This window comes from Balaenoptera musculus, chromosome 3, assembly GCF_009873245.2.
Source record: "Balaenoptera musculus isolate JJ_BM4_2016_0621 chromosome 3, mBalMus1.pri.v3, whole genome shotgun sequence".
Classification (NCBI taxonomy): domain Eukaryota; kingdom Metazoa; phylum Chordata; class Mammalia; order Artiodactyla; family Balaenopteridae; genus Balaenoptera; species Balaenoptera musculus.
Window position 1 is genome coordinate 103,688,097 of NC_045787.1, and position 16,202 is coordinate 103,704,298.

Genomic DNA, 16,202 nt, shown 5'->3' on the forward strand with positions numbered 1-16,202 from the left:
TTTTTGATACTGAGCTCCATGAGCTGTTTGTATATTTTGGAGATTAATCCTTTGTCTGTTGCTTCCTTTGCAATTATTTTCTCCCATTCTGAGGGTTGTCTTTTCATCTTGTTTATGGTTTCTTTTGCTGTACAAAAGCTTTTAAGTTTAATTAGGTCCCATTTGTTTATTTTGTTTTTATTTTCATTACTCTAGGAGGGGGGTCAAAAAAGATCTTGCTGTGGTTTATGTCAAAGACTGTTTTTCCTATGTTTTGCGCTAAGAGTTTTATAGTGTCTGGTCTTCCATTTAGGTCTTTAACCCATTTTGAGTTTATTTTTGTGGATGGTGTTAGGTAGGTGTTAGGTAGTTGGGTGCCAAGTAGACGGTACACTGACCTTTAGAAGTAGGGCTCCAATGGACAAGGTGGGGTGGAGGATTGTCAAGCATCAGAATGAATTCAACTTAAGAACAAACTGGCTCTGATCCCAGCCAACCCCAAAGTCTAGCCAGAGGCCCATTAGAAATAAATGCAGATTGTAATATCACTTTTACAAGGTTGTGCCACTTAACACTGTTAAATCTAATCAATCCATATTAAAGCTAAGCACACTCCCATTATTAGCTCAGTCCTCACCGTATCCCATTTCTATGAAGGCTCCTGTGGAAACTTTTTGAAGAGATTTTCTGATTTACTTTTTTTTTTTAACATTTTTTTTCTTGAAGTATAGTTAATTTACAATGTTGCGTTAGATTCAGGTGTACAGCAACGTGATTCAGAGATATATTTATATAAATACACACACATATATGTGTACTTTTTCAGATTCTTTTCCATTATGGGTTATTACAAGATACCGAACATAGTTTCCTGTGCTGTACAGTAGGTGCGTGTTGTTTATTTTATATACAGTAGTGTGAATCTGTTAATCCCAAACTCCTAATCTATCTCCACCACCCACCCCTCTGCCCCCACTGCTATCCCCTTTGGTAACCATAAGTTTATTTTCTATGTCTGTGAGTCTGTTTCTGTTTTATAAATAAGTTCACTTGAGTGGATTTCTTATGCTTTTGAAGAATAGGAGTAATGTGTGTGTCTTGGGGGATAGAGGGAAAAGGCAGGGATGTGCTCAAAGGGCCCTTAAGAGTTCTAAAATTCTTGGAGTCCATAAATTAAACTTGATATTAAAATAAATCTTCTATTTTAAACCAAAGCAATGTTTTCATTTTAATATTTCAAGGCTTTCCATGTACCTTTTATCACATAATGCAATTCAGTTATGGACTGAGTCCTTTTAATGTACGTAAGTGCTTTATGTACTTTGAAAAGAATTGAAGAAATAGAAGGTTGGGCCTACGTCCTCAGATGTTAACCTACCTAGAAAAAGAGAAACGCAGAATGAGAGTATCAACCACTCGTAGGGATTATTACTTGGATACCTTGTCAGACATACCTGGTTTTGATTTTGACACGACAATAGGACTCCCAATGTGGGCTGGGATTTCCATGCGCTGTGAAAAGTGGTAAGCAAGCAACCACAAAGGTTCAAGTAACCAATAACATTTCCTGCCTGCGAGGTTTTTTGCAGGTGAAGATACCAAATGGGTGGTAAGTTAGGATTAAAATTAGCTAAACTGTCACAGCAATGCTGTCTTCCTTTACACTCAGCCACCGTGGAGTTCTCATGGTCTAGAAGTATGTTTTGTGAGTCCTCTGCTGTGTAGGCTGACACCAAAGAAGGTCTGATCCATGCTACCACCTTGTGTTCTCCCTGGCCACATTCCTTCCTCTCCTCCCATGTTGAAATGGTTTCCCCTGATCCCGAGACTGAGGGAGCTCACCTGTGTCCACCGCACTGGCCGTCCTCCATCTGTTAATGGTTCAGCGTTCTGACCCTCTGACTTACTGTCCCCTCTACTCCCTTTTTCACCAAGTTCAGACCTAGTTTTCCAAAAGCCTACTGAGTGCGATTATATACCAGCACTATCCTAGACCTCATGGTCAGTATAAAAATCAATGAGATTCTTCTCCCCAGCCTGTGGCTCCCACACTGAAGAGCTAGTAAAAGGGCTCGGAGGATAGATGCATGGCTGGGGGGTGGATGGAGGCGAAGAAAGAAAATATGAGAATGGGCATGTACACAAAGGCCTCCCAGATGGACAGACCTGAGTTTGAATCCCAACTCAGACAGGTACTAGTTCTGCAAACTCGGGCAAGAAATTCACTATGTGAGAGCCTCAGATTCCTAGTCTGTGAAATGGGAGTAATAATTCCTACCTAGCCTGGGTGGTGGTGCGGAGTAGAGGGTGTAATTGCTGAGAGAAGCGCTTGGTGAAGTTAGCAAGCACCCAAACCAGGACCTATATAACTACAACGAAAGATGATAAGTGACGTAAGTGCAAACAAACGGGGTGGGAGCGCCCAGCAGAAAGGCTCACAGCTGGCAGGAGGCCGCGCTTGAGCTCGTGCACAGGTCAGGGGCCCTCCCAGCCTCTGGGTGATCTTCCACCTCCATGCTGGGCTGGGCAGAGCCAGGCAGCACGCAGGGCCCACGGGCCGCATACCCGGGAGCCGGCGAGTCCCTGCAAAGTCGCACATTTACCTGCACATAAACCTGCACGTGTATCTGAAGCAGGCAGGACCCGGAGCTCCACCCCCTGGGGCACCAGCTGAGGGGGTAGAATGGAGGGATGGAAAGGGCACCGCTGTCCTTGTTGACTTCAGCCAGTCCCGGGCATTGAAGATCATTCCACTCTCCAGAAAGCGAGGTCACGTCATCGTTTTTCCCTCCTCCCCACTCTGGATATCTAAGGTGAAGTGTTTTCTCTTCTCCAGCTCAGAGGCTGAGAACGGTGTGGAGGAGAAAAAGAAGGTCTGCAGGGCGCCAGCAGCCCTGTCCCCTGCTCCGTGCAGCGAGGCCGAGTCCGCAGACCAGAAGAGAATCATTTCCCTGCGGTGAGTCCTCACCTTGACTCTCTCTGTTCTTTCGGCCTTTCGGGGAGGAGGGGTTGCTGGGAGGAGCTGGTGTTTCCAGTTTTATGGTGATGGTTAAGAGTGAAGATCTCCTACAAGCAGATGACACCCCTGAGAAAGAAGTGGGGTGTTTTTCCTTGATATCCAGGCACTGGCACCTGCCTTCCTTTCTCAGCTCTTCCCACCAGCCTCTCTTCTCCTTCCCACTCCAGCCTTCTGCAGAATGTCTGCCCCTTTCTGAAAGCACTGATTTTGCTACATGATAAAGCCGGGGTGGGCCCCTCTCTGGCAGGGAGTTAGAAGCACCTGGAAAGGCTGCCAGGGCTGCTGAGGCCGCCCAGGCTGGATTGTCTGCTCGGCCTGTGGGTGTGCACACCTGCTGTCTCACTTTCCTGGCAGCCACGGAAAAGAGCGGAGGGAAACCCTGCCTGGGATCCCCGGGTGGGGTGTGCACATCTCCCTGGGCTGCCCATTTCCTGGGGCCGGTGCTGGAAGCCGGGCTCAGTTTGGTCGTGGGGCTGTGAGGGGACAGGCGGTTTGAGATGTGGAGCTCTGGTCCCCATCACTCTCAGGGGCACCAGTTATGTGCTTTCTTTCACATGGAAGGAAGAAGTAGGAACTTCGAGTTGCTTTTCTGCCCTTAAAAGAGAATGGTTAAGCCAGTGATCAATTACAGGTAACTGTGGCCATTTATCCACACCAAGTGGAGGAGTAATAGCTCTCCTCCCCGTATTAGAACTGTCAGAACTGCTACCTTCTACGTCTTTTTTCCTCTGCTAAAGGATGATTAAATAACTCCTGCTTTTCCTTTCCTTCCTGGCTACCCAGCCCACGGCTTCTCTGCAAATCTATACCTCACTCAGGACCAAGCATAAGTCTTCACTCTGCCCCCAGATTTTTGTATTCTGACTATCACTCCCAATTCTGTCTCCATCTTTTCTGCATGACTGTTTTGATGCATCTCACTTTTAACCGTTCTTTCTATAGCCGTTTCCTGTCAGAGCATCCTGCCTCACTTACCAAACAAAGGCACCAAGCCTGTTGTTTCTTGTATCTTTCACCACTATTGACTGGCTACTGCAGGTGCTCTGAATGCACTGCACATGTAACTCCACCTTCCCCAGGCTTCAGATGAGAATAACACACATCATGAGGGCATGCTTGTTCAACTTCACCAGTGTGTTATCTGTGTGGCTGCAGAGAGTCCTGCGCTTGGTTGAAGGCTCTGCTCTCACTGTCTGGCAATTCTGAATTTTTGAATAAAAATTTTTTGCACTAGGTTTCAGGTCCTGCTCATAGTCATCTGTATGAAGTGAGACTAACACAGTCGAAAAGACACAAAGAAATAAGGCATGTAAATAAGCATGCCTCCCACCCCTCCCTCAGAGCCAATGCTGTGCAGACAAGCCCTTCTGCTTGTGCCTCTTGAAATCATCAAGGATTAGCGGCTAGTATAAATAATAGGTGATTTGACATTTGTAAAAACAATTTTATTTTCAAGTAGAGTACAAATGTCTACTCATAGTTTTTTTAAAAAAATAATTCCTAGAATTCTAAAGAAATTTATATCTGTGAAGTGGTTCAATGGCCAGTAACTGAATCCAAATCTCTGTGCCTTGAATTGATGAGAGATATTTTGCCTCTGGTTTGAGCACTGTGGACTCAGAACTGTTGCGGGTAGCAGAGGCCTGGGACATCACATAGTCAGTCTCTTCACAGCTGAGAAAGCCAGAGTCCAAAGTCTCTCTAATTTCATTTCTGTCCCTCTGTCACACCCATAGGCCACCCAGATTGCTTAAGAGTCTTCTTAAATTCACTTTGAACCAAACATTATTTTAACTGAGCCTCATTCTAAAGAATCCTATCGTGGAATCATGAATTTCATGTGCCATTTTTTTCCCCCAATAAACAGAAAAAAATCTACATAATTGTATCACAAATTTTTTTCATGTGTATACCTCTAAAAATCATGCATGCATTCTGCTTTGAAATGGCTGGGTTTCGCCGTTCGGTTGAAGATGCAAATTCTACTCAAATGAAGAGCCAGGACTAGAATCACCTTGGAAAGAAATCCGGGAGCTCTGACCTCTGCCCTTATGTGAACAAAGGAAGGACTTCCAAACATGTTTTTTTTTTTTTTTATAGAGTTATTTATTTATTTATTTTTGGCTGCATTGGGTCTTCGTTGCTGCACGTGGGCTTCCTCTAGTTGTGGCAAGTGGGGGGCTATTCTTTGTTCCAGTGCATGGGCTTCTCATTGTGATGGCTTCTCTTGTTGCGGAGCACAGGCTCTAGGTGCACAGGCTTCAGTAGTTGCAGCACGTGGGTTCAGAACTTGCAGTGTGTGGGCTCAGTAGTTGCAGCATATGTGCTCTAGGGTGCATGGGCTTCAGTAGCTGTGGTGTGTGGGCTCAGTAGTTATGGCTTGCAGGACCTAGGGTGCAGGCTAAGTAGTTGTGGCACACGGGCTTAGTTGCTCCACAGCATGTGGGATCTTCCTGGACCAGGGCTCGAACCCGTGTCCCCTGCATTGGCAGGCAGATTCTTAACCACTGTGCCATCGGGGAAGTCCCCCAAACATGTTCTTTTTTTATCCTGATTTCACTTCTATTTTCCCACTCTGGGATGTTCTGTCTCTCTTTTCCTCATACCCAATTCCTGCTAATCCTGTTAGGCCCAGTGTATTAAACCCTCATAGACCTGCTGGTCTCTTCTCTTACCTCCTGTTGGACTTAACTGTCTCTATACCGCCTCCTAACGCCTATGATATGTATTGTTTTGATGCTACATCATGTACTGCCTTTTTAAAAAGATGCTTGATATGCGCACAGGCTCCTTAAGGATAGGGGCTGTCTTGTGTGCCCCGAGGCATTTAACATTACGCCTCACTCAATTAACACTTGTTAAGTATTCATAGAATTCTGGATTGAACTATAGCTGCAGTTTCAATAATCAGCCTCCAATACTCCTCTTTATACTGCTTAAAATACTTTTGAGATGATATAATTACTTTCACAGCTCAATCAATACTTCTCCCTTCCATAAGGTATGGTTTCTTCAGTTTGGGATCCCAGCCTGCTGGAATCACCCCGTCTCCCACACCATGTCCTTAGAGTCCTGAGGGATTATCGATGTCTAGAAGAGAAAAATCAATGTCTGGCTTTCTTGTGAGCTGGTATAATAATCAAGATGTATTACATTGTATAGTATACAATTAACGGTAGCGTAAAAACTTCATCTTACGGACTTCTTGGATTTTCTTTCCTCAGGTCAAAATCCAGTTTTGATGGTGCCTCTTTAGCAAGTGAGAAGAACGACTGTAAAACAGAAAGCAAGAATGACACTAAGACTGAAAGGAAAAAGTTCTCATCTTCCAGCCAGGTAATTTGGGAATGAAATGTGTATTGTCTCAGAGGGCAACAGAAGCATTGAAGCCAATGGGAAGAGGGAACGCAAGGGTCAGGACTAAGGTAGGCACAGATTTTAGAGAATCAGGAAGAAAGGACCGGCTGCAGTTCCCTCAGGCGAGCTTTCATCAACATTATATTTCACAGCTGACCATGCAGCACATGCAGAGGGGCAGTGAGTACTGCTCTGTGACCCCTCACTCTGACAAGTGCCCAGAGAGCAGGGGCCAACCCAGAGCCATGTGCTTGTCTAATAATTAGCGGAGACCAGGAGAGGTGTGACATCCTTGCACTACAATTAAAGAGTGTGATAAGGCACCTGTGTGAATAGAAGGCTTCCCAGCTGCACAAGGAGGAGGAAAACCTGGGAACAGGGTCATGATTCTTCTTTGGAAGCAATTTGGGGTCTGCTCCAAAATACACCCAGATGGGTAACAAAGCCCAGTTCTGTGTCATAGAGTATGACATACTTACTGGGGCCAACAGTTTGGGTTTTTTTTGACACTTCACTCCTAAAATACTTGAATATGTGTCTACTGAGAACTAGAACAAGAAACTGTTGGCTCACCCAAGAAATTTAACTAAATAGTAAATATACAAAAATATTACTAATATAAAATCCATTTTCGATTTCCACAATTGTCCCAGTAGTGAATGTCCTTTATAAAGATCTTTTGCTCCCCCCTCTCTAGAATTCAGTTGAGCCATGCATTGCATTTATTTGTCATGTCACCTTTAATTTAGATCAGTCCCTACCTTTTTTTAAATTTTATTTTTATTAATTTCACATTTTTGAAGACTCCATGGCCCAGGATATTTTTAAATCAAGCATGCAACCAATGCTCACTGTAGCCATTAGAAAGAAGATCTCGGCAAAGCACTGATAGAACACCTAGCTTTAATCAAGGAAACTTTCTGGATGCAAGATGTACTCCAAGGAAGCAGCATGAGCTAACCTACTTTATGTGAGGTGTTCATCTATAAACGAGTTGACTTGAGGGGACCATCCATCATACGCATGACCTGTCTGAAGCTCTTCTTTATGGCGATAGTAGGGCCATTTCTGCCATTGAGACTACTCCTAGTTTGGATAATGCATCATCAAGGGCCAACCTGTGGTATCTCTCTGTTCCGCTCATAAGACTCTGCCTGCTAGGATGCTTTTGAAGAAAAGTGGTCCTGTGGTTGGCGGACCCAGCTGTACCTCTTAGTAGCTGTGTGGAGCCAGTTAAGTCACTCAGAATCCCTGAGGCACAGGGTCCTGAACTGACATCAGTTCCCAGGTTACTGTGGGGCTGGGAGTGGTGTTTTGTGAAAGCATTTTACAAACTGTAAATTGTTATCTATACATTGTTGTCACAACTGGAAACAGATGAAAATGAAGTGATTTGCAGCATTTCAGACTCTTGGGCCTTCTACCGCCCTGGAGAGTTAAGTCTTTTGTGTGAAATCCTACTTGTCACCTCCCCCTGACACTGGTTAAGGAAACGCCTTCACAACAGTAACAGTCACAGTGACAAACCAGGTAGCCAGTCCTGGAGATGTATTACCCCGTTTAAGCCTTACGGCATCCCTCTGAGGCAGGTACTGGCACAGAAGAGAAAACTGGCCCAGAGAGGTTAAGTAACTAGGCCAGGATCACGTGCCATAGAAGAGGTGCAGCTAAAACTTAAACTCAGGGTAATCTGATACAGGGCTTTTAGCCACTACCCTCTTCTGAGAGTACTCACTGGGATCTTTAGTGCCCTGGGATCCACTACCTGGTGAGATTTGTTAGAATTTATCTCATTTCTTATTCGGAACATCCTTGTCCAGCCACTTCTGCAGAAGGCTGACCACCAGCTACTTCACGATTATAGATATCTTTATGTCCAGTCAGCAAGTCACCAATCTTGTTGGAAAATGAAACCTTTGCGCCCTGCCTTCCACTGTTTTTCTCTGAAGGGTTGTGTTGGGGACTCTAAGATCAGGGAGAATGAACTCCTAAGATTCTCTATTAAGGGTGGGGAGATTTGTTACATAATTTAGATTGAAGTTAAAATTCGTGATGTTTGAGAAGAAGAGCACGAGCGGTGATGCCTGTGTTTTGTCGTCCTTGTAGGACAAGGCAAACATACACTTCCACAAGCTGTTTCTGGATGTCCCCACTGAGGAACCCCTGAGGCAAAGTAAGTTCTGACCTGGTTGACTTTGAAAAGATGCTAATTGGTTTGGGGGGAGAAAGAGTCTGGGGACTGAATCACCAAGGGGAATAGGTTTCTGAAAGTCATGGTGTAACAATAACACCAACCTCACTCAGCTTTCACCCAGCACCTTGAAAGATAAGGGAGTAGAATGGGAAAGTGACCTCCTCCACGTGATATGGAACCATCCAAGGGGATTCCAGAATATCCTCGCCTTGCATACTCACTGCTGAAATGTGTTGTGATTGGATCGTGCTGAGTTTTAAGATTACAAGACCAGAGCAAGAGAGGCCACTAGAAGAAGACAACACAGACCTAGGTGGACAGACATGTCAGCCCCTGTGCTGTGCAGGGCTCAGTGGTCACACCTAAACACCTGGCCCAGCACGACGTTCAGCACCTGCTCCACTCTGCTGAGTGCATCTGGGGCCCAGGGTTCCATTCCAGCTTCCCTCAGTACACAAATGCTAAGGCAGCATGCTGCCTTCCTCCCACCATCTCCAAACAGGAAGGTGTGGGTCATGTGCTCTCCCCACGATGAGACCATCTATTTCAAAAAGAGTCATTAGTGACCATCCCAGGGAAGAAAGGGCAGCAGTGCCAACATTAGCACAAGGATGACACACCTTCCCAAAGAGAGGAGATTTTTGAAACACCATTCTTGAACCCTCATCTGCAATGATAGACTTGCCTTTCCATTTTGATGTTTACACTGAAGTCTGTAAGACTTGGAATTAAAAAACAAACTCTCATCTCCATAGCTTTATTCCACTAAAGATGACTGAAAAAGAGGTGAGAGATCTTTTGAGCATGTGAGTGTATTATCTCTGCCCATCTCTGAGTCACCAGCATATATACACAGTTTTCATTTTAAATGGAAATTCTAAATGATGTATATATTTAGATGTATATATTTAGATGTATATATGTATATATATTATACCTGTATATATTTTCCCAGGTTTTACCTGTGCTCTACAGAAAGAAATCTTATACCAAGGGAAGCTCTTTGTATCAGAAAACTGGATTTGTTTTCATTCCAAGGTCTTTGGAAAAGACACTAAGGTTGGTATAATTTTTCAAAAAGAAAGCTAATCCTGCATTTTCTTATATATTGTGACTATTAATTGTTTTAAATGTAGCAATGTCTATAAATATTTGTGTCATTATTATTCCTTTATACCAAGTTTCCTTTACTGTAGTTCCAAATACTACAGGTTCTAAATGCCTCTAGATAACACGAACTTCCCTTTTTCCCTAAATAGCACTCTCTCATTCATTTCCTTATATATATATATATATATATCTCCCACAATCCTACCTTAAATCCTTTTTACCAAGATGTCACCAGTACACTCTCAAAGTTCTTCATATGGAGAATGTGTCATAATTTGTTTCAAAGACATACATTCAACCCAAAACAATTCTTTAAAGAAATTTGAATTTTACACCATATTCACACAGTTACCATCAGAGATATCTAGGCAAACAGACCTATAAATAAGATACTTATTAGAGCTCACTTTGTCACCAGCACAAAATGAGCAGGATTTGGAGCATTTTAGGCCTAGTCTGGGGGAGTCACATACCCACAATCCCCGGTGAACACTGACATCTTTTCCTTCTCACTAAACACAGATTTGGGGGAGCAGAGGCCCATGATACCTGAGCCATTAAGGAGAATAGCCTGAAGAAGTTGGCAGTTTTCCCAGGGCATCACCTTCTAAAACGAGGCCCTTGGGACTTTGGCCTGAGAAGGAAAAAACTAATTCCATCCTACTGACATTCTTTCCCTTTGAGCTGTGATGTCACATCACACAGTTCAGTCAGGCCACCAGAACAAGGTGTCAGAGAAACACCTGGGGTTTGCGTGACCTCAGTGAGTTTTTAATCATTCTGATTCATGATTATGAATAAGCAGCTTTTATACTCTTGAAGTTGCTGATTAAAAACTCCTTTTGTTTTGACTGGTAGATATGTTTTATTTAAATATTCTCCCTAAAGCCACTGGCAGTCTTATAAGTAAAGACCACTTAACAAATATAATGGAAGTTCTTTATTTTGGTTTTGAGTCAGCAGACTAACATCAAACATGTAATTTTTATTGTATAGAGTTTAGATAAACATAGTTTAGATTCACAGTATTATTTGAATCAGTATAATGCAAAGCAATATTGAATAGTATTGCACCATATTTCTAGATTTCTGGATTATAAGCACTTGTTCATGGAGTGGGGAAGGGAACTAGGTAGTACTGATCTCCAGTTCCGTGGGATAAAGATAATTCTCAGGAATAGAGAGAGCCAACACCTCTGACCAAAGCAGCAGGGGTTGAAAACAGTAGTGAACAAAGAATTAGCCTCAGGCTTCCCTGGTGGCGCAGTGGTTAAGAACCCGCCTGCCAATGCAGGGGACACGGTTCGAGCCTTGGACCAGGAAGATCCCACATGCTGTGGAGCAACTAAGCCCGTGCACCACAACTACTGAGCCTGCGCTCTAGGGCCCGCGAGCCACATCTACTGAGCCCGTGAGCTGCAACTACTGAAGCCCGCATGCCTACAGCCCATGCTCCGCAACAAGAGAAGCCACGACAATGAGAAACCCGTACACCGCAAGTAAGAGTAGCCCCCGCTCTCCGCGACTAGAGAAAGCCCACACGCAGCAACGAAGACCCAACACAGCCAAAAAATAAATAATTTTTTTAAAAAATTAGCCTTTGTTAAAGGATGGGGAATTCACAAAGCCAGTAAGTGATTTCAAGCCAATATGATTCTAGCAATGGTTTCAAAATCCTATCTCTACCTAAGAAAGAACTGACCAAAAAAAGCTAAAAGGAGTGACCTGGTTTTTTAAAGACAAGGACATGTGGGATTGCTTTTGCATGTGCTGTATCTAATCTAAGAGACAAGAGGGGGTGGGAAGATAAGAACCATGATAGTGACTTGCACATTCCTTACCCACTGAGGATGGTGTCAAGGAGATGTGGGCTTCAGCTCTGCGGCAGAATTTGCTCACTGCCAACGGACCTTGGTCCAACATGATCCAATGTGAACTAAAAGCAAGCAAGCAATCTGCTCTAGGAAGGGGAATTTTCTAAGCACCCTAAAGTGTAACCTTAATCAGAACCTTTTCCTCAGCCTGTGTGTATTTTTAGATGCTAGTAAAATTAAAGGCATGTATATGCACGTTGCATCTAGGCTCAAACAGAGAAGTGATTCATGCTTTATTTCTCAGATGTTATCTAGTCACTTATACTCATGAAGCAATTGAGTGAAACTCCTTCTTAAGGGTGTTCCATGCCTTACATTCTGCAAAAATCCAAATTTATAGCCCCTTATCACTGTGTGTTTGTGTTGCTGCTGAGAAACGAAATTAGACCATTTTTATATCATCATCTATCTTGGAAGATCTTAAATTCTTTTTCCCAAAGTAATCCCAATTTATCACTTCTGAATTATCTCCCCAACTTCAAAAGTTTTGTGGGTAGAGTTTTTGGCAAAATAGTTTTTTTTCTTTAGTGTCTAATTTAGATTAGCCCCTCATTCTTCATAGTCTTCCCATCAGGAACTTGGAGGGGCAGTAGAACAACTCCATCTCATAAACCTAAATATGAACGCAAACTTTCTAAGTTAAAATATAAGAAAATTGAAAGCTTAGTTTTGGTCCTTCAAGCTGGCAGTACTAACATAAGCCCCTCCTCTTCCCCACTAACCTTGTTGATCTCTTTCAGAATATGTGAAGCGTTTTTACAAAATGTATGTTCACGTTGAGTGTGTGCACCTGTGGAGGGATTCAGGCCCTTTTCTTTTTACCAGGAGTGGGGGTGACTCTCTTTTCAGGGATCAAAGTGATGTGATCCATTTTCCTTTGAGATCAAACCTGGTTGAAGGGCTGTAACATAAAAATATCAGGAACATCTACTATTCTTCGCAGCATCTGGTACATTCTTGCAGTACCTTGTATGAAAAAGAACCCCTATTTTGGATCAGATTGGTTCAAATTCTATCTTTGTAACTCATTTATGACCTTGAGAAAGTCATATACCTCTCTAAACAAACATCCTTATCTCTTAGAATGTCTACATTATAGGACTGTCATACTTAAGTGAAATTGTCATCTGGTAAATAGGTATTGATAATGGTAGCTGCTGTAATTGTCATTGTTGTTATTCTTTATTGTTTGAGCCAGAAAAGAACTTAAGAGTGCTTGTATTTCACCCATCCTCTTTTTTATGAGACAGATGAAGAAATGAATGACAAAAAAAAAAGAAATGAATGACATTTTTATTGAGTGCTAGGCATTTTCCATCTATTATCTCATTTAATCCACAGAAAATCCTGGGAAATAGGTAAGACTGTCTCTATTTTATAAGTCAGGAAACCAAGGCCAAGAAAGGATAGCTTACAAGGTTGAATAAGTCATGTGGATAGTAATAGAACTGAGAATTCAGGCCCCAGACTTCCTGTTCAAAAATGGGTCTACTATACCAGTGCTTTTCAGCCTTTTTCCCTAAGGACAGAAAAGAGCAGGGTGTGTGGAGATGAGCTCAAAGTAGATGACCACAAGCAGGTAACTTCTTTAGAGCCTTGGGATTACCTTTAAAATGGCTGTACATTTTGCATTCTATTTGCTTGTCCCAGGTTTCCCACCAAACCCTTCTGTAGACTTGATGGTCCAGATTTACCCTCCAGCTTTGTAAATACCACGCTGAGATCTCGGTGACACTCTTCTAAGATTCACTTTTCTTCACGGAGGCTGGAGAGCTTGCTGCTGGTTTTATCATTTTTTCTTTTTCCTTTAACATGAAGATGTGGAGTGCTGCTCTGTGAAGCCTGAACCCATGTTAACTCAGTGATTCTGTTTCAGATCTCTATTCCGGCTTTCTCGGTAACCCTGATAAAGAAAACCAAAACTGCCCTTCTGGTGCCAAATGCCCTGATTATAGCGACTGTCACAGACAGGGTGAGTACGCAGCAGGTGCGGGCACCTTGCTTTGTCCTACTCTGGGTTTCATTGCCTTAGGGGCTTCTTGCGGAGGACCAAGACCCTGAACCATAATACCATGAATCAGGAGTTACTCTGTAAGACTAATTTTTGAAATCACAGCCTTTAGACATTTGTGTAGTGTTATTTCCCCTGACAAGGTGATTTATTCTAATGTAATAGTTGCCAATTTTGAATTTCCTGCTGACTTCATTATACTTACTTGACCAAAGTCAAAAAAGTAAAATTCTTTCCCAACTTCCTTTTCCCTAACATCTATTAGGTCAGGTCAGGCTACAGGGTTATATTTCATTTCTTTATTATTATTTAAAACGCCACCATCTCCACCACCTTATTCACAGGGTGTGGCAGGGCGATATGAGGAGTCCCTGGGGTGGGGTTGGCCAGCCTCCCCATAACCTCCATTGATGCCTCCCCAGAGCCAACCTAAAGACATAAAACGGGCTTGCTATTCAAGTTCAGCTTGAGGACCAGTTCCTAGGCCCTCTTTGCCTCCAGGTTGCCTTAACTACCCCTCTTCAATACAGAAGTTCTGGAGCTGTCATTGACTTGGGCTATCCCAGACATGGGCAACCTGAAATATTTGCATGGAGAGCGATGGGTGTTTCACCTTGGCAGGAGAGAGAGAGTAGAATGGTTTGGTTATTCATGTTTCACTTAATTCTTTTTTAATATTTTACCTACTATTTTTATGAAAGCATAAAAGCTACATTTCATTTCTGATCATACTGAATAACTTAAAGGGGGAAGGAGAAAGAAGGAAAGATTAAAAGAGGCTATTCTGATGAGCTAGGAAATATGTTAATATCTGTTTCTAGATTTTTTTTTTTTTTTTAATACGAATGGCTAACAAGCATCAGGTACTTCTTGCCAGGCGTACACAAAATGCTTTCCTTATATTTACACGTTTATTCCACACTACCATACTGTAAGGGTTGGGGGCTGTTAAGAAAACTGAAACTAAGAGTTTGCCCAGTGTCACCCACTTGGTAGGTAACAGAGCCAGAATTTGCAACCCGATCTGTCTAATGCCAGAACCCGTAATGTTAACTACTTTGGAATACAGTATTTGCTTGGAAAGTATATCAGGTTCTCTCATGGGAATGCAAGAGAGGGTAATCACAAACTTTGGAAAGGGGGTGTGAAAAGATGCTATGGCTCAAATAGATCGAAAAAGTGTGAACTTTTTTATTTCTCAACGTGTGGTTTATGGTAAAATCATTTTTTCTTGTGTTATTTGTCTCCAAATTACTTGTCTAGCTCTGACTTGACTTCTTTCCCATATCTTACTTATAAGCATTCACCAGAAAAATCTCCATATTTGTACAAGAAAGAATCTGGAAGTGGCTTGAAAAAGAATGAGCCTTTTAGAGTGGCTGGGACATTTTCAATGGAAATCTAGGTCAGAGCAGAGAAAGCAGACCCTTGGGAATTGTTAAATACCTTCTAAAAGGGGGACGGGGAAGGGAGGGAGAGAGGCTTAAAAGAGGACCTGGCGAATACAACTGGCCTTTCTTTACTATCCAGGTCTTTTCCATCCATGCTTGTTTGGGGCACCTATGTCAGAGCACCGGAGCTTTCATTTTGCTCTACATTTCTGTATTATTTAAGTTGGGTTTGAGAGTTTTGTTGCTATTGTGGGAGAATATATTCACTTTATTCCGGGAATGGAATAAAAACCAAATGTGTGGTTGAGCGGAATAAGAATATAGACTCGGTATAGAATATAGTCTATGGTGTTTGAAAATGAAAAAATATACAGATAAATATTTTAACTCTGAACACTCACTTCTAGTCGAGCGGTATCTGTTAATAATTAAATAATTATTATTTTGTTTTTCAGTACATATTTGTCTCCTTACTCTCCAGAGATTCAACTTACAAACTACTAAAATCTGTGTGTGGACACTTAGAAGTGAGTACAACATCTCTGAGCCTCAATTGCTGTCTCTCTTCTGTATTTCTTATGGTTTTGTAGTTGATCTGGTTTTTTCATTTTGTAAAAGTAATTTTGTTTCGATAATTTCAGACTACAAGTGTTGGCAACAGTCCCAATCCATCTTCTCTTGAAAACAGTTTCCAGGCAGACCGCCCTTCATCTCTGCCTCTGGTGAGTTGCCTACATAACTATCTAAATGCAAAAGAAAGTGAGTAGGTCCCACAATCACACTTCTCCTTACACCATGACCAGGGTGCGGGAGGAACTTAGGGCCACAGTATTGGAGGCAAAGTTGAAGAAACAGGGCATTTCTGTCCTGAAGAAGAGGAGACCATAGGAGGTCATCAACTTTTTCAGGTAATTGAAGAGTCATCCTGCAAAAGAAAAGAAACATGATAGTGCACTGTTTTAGCCAGTTACTGGTCCATGGAGGTATTCAGCAAATCTTGCTCTGTTTGTCAGTGTTGTTTTAGAGGGATTCACCAGTCTATTTAGGTAGGGCATGATTCATCCCACAAGTCGTTGAATGCCTTCTATGATCAAGGCACCATGCTAGTGTACCCATAAGGACACCAGGAAAAATCAAAACTAGTTCTTGCCTTCAAAGTCTTTACAGCTTAGTAGAGAAGATGAGGGATACCCAGAAATAACTGTAAAAGAAGAAAGCTGTAATGCCCAAGAGGTAGAGATTCTTTGATTCCCTTAAACTTTCTGAC

At 42.5% G+C, this 16,202-nt stretch overlaps 1 protein-coding gene across 4 annotated transcripts in view; it reads left to right on the top strand.

Moving 5' to 3' along the window:
* Positions 1 to 16,202, top strand: part of GRAMD2B (GRAM domain containing 2B) — a 105,141-nt gene that overhangs the window by 77,781 nt on the left and 11,158 nt on the right. For 2 of the 4 annotated variants that reach the window (XM_036849263.1, XM_036849264.1), the window contains exons 2-8: positions 2,816 to 2,935; positions 6,223 to 6,334; positions 8,462 to 8,528; positions 9,505 to 9,608; positions 13,410 to 13,505; positions 15,391 to 15,462; positions 15,577 to 15,657. In XM_036849263.1, coding sequence (XP_036705158.1) covers positions 2,816 to 2,935; positions 6,223 to 6,334; positions 8,462 to 8,528; positions 9,505 to 9,608; positions 13,410 to 13,505; positions 15,391 to 15,462; positions 15,577 to 15,657 — 652 coding nt within the window. Of the gene's footprint in view, positions 1 to 2,815; positions 2,936 to 3,781; positions 3,823 to 5,891; positions 6,121 to 6,220; positions 6,335 to 8,461; positions 8,529 to 9,504; positions 9,609 to 13,409; positions 13,506 to 15,390; positions 15,463 to 15,576; positions 15,658 to 16,202 lie in introns of those variants that run through there. The other 2 variants (XM_036849267.1, XM_036849265.1) reach the window with 2 other exon arrangements.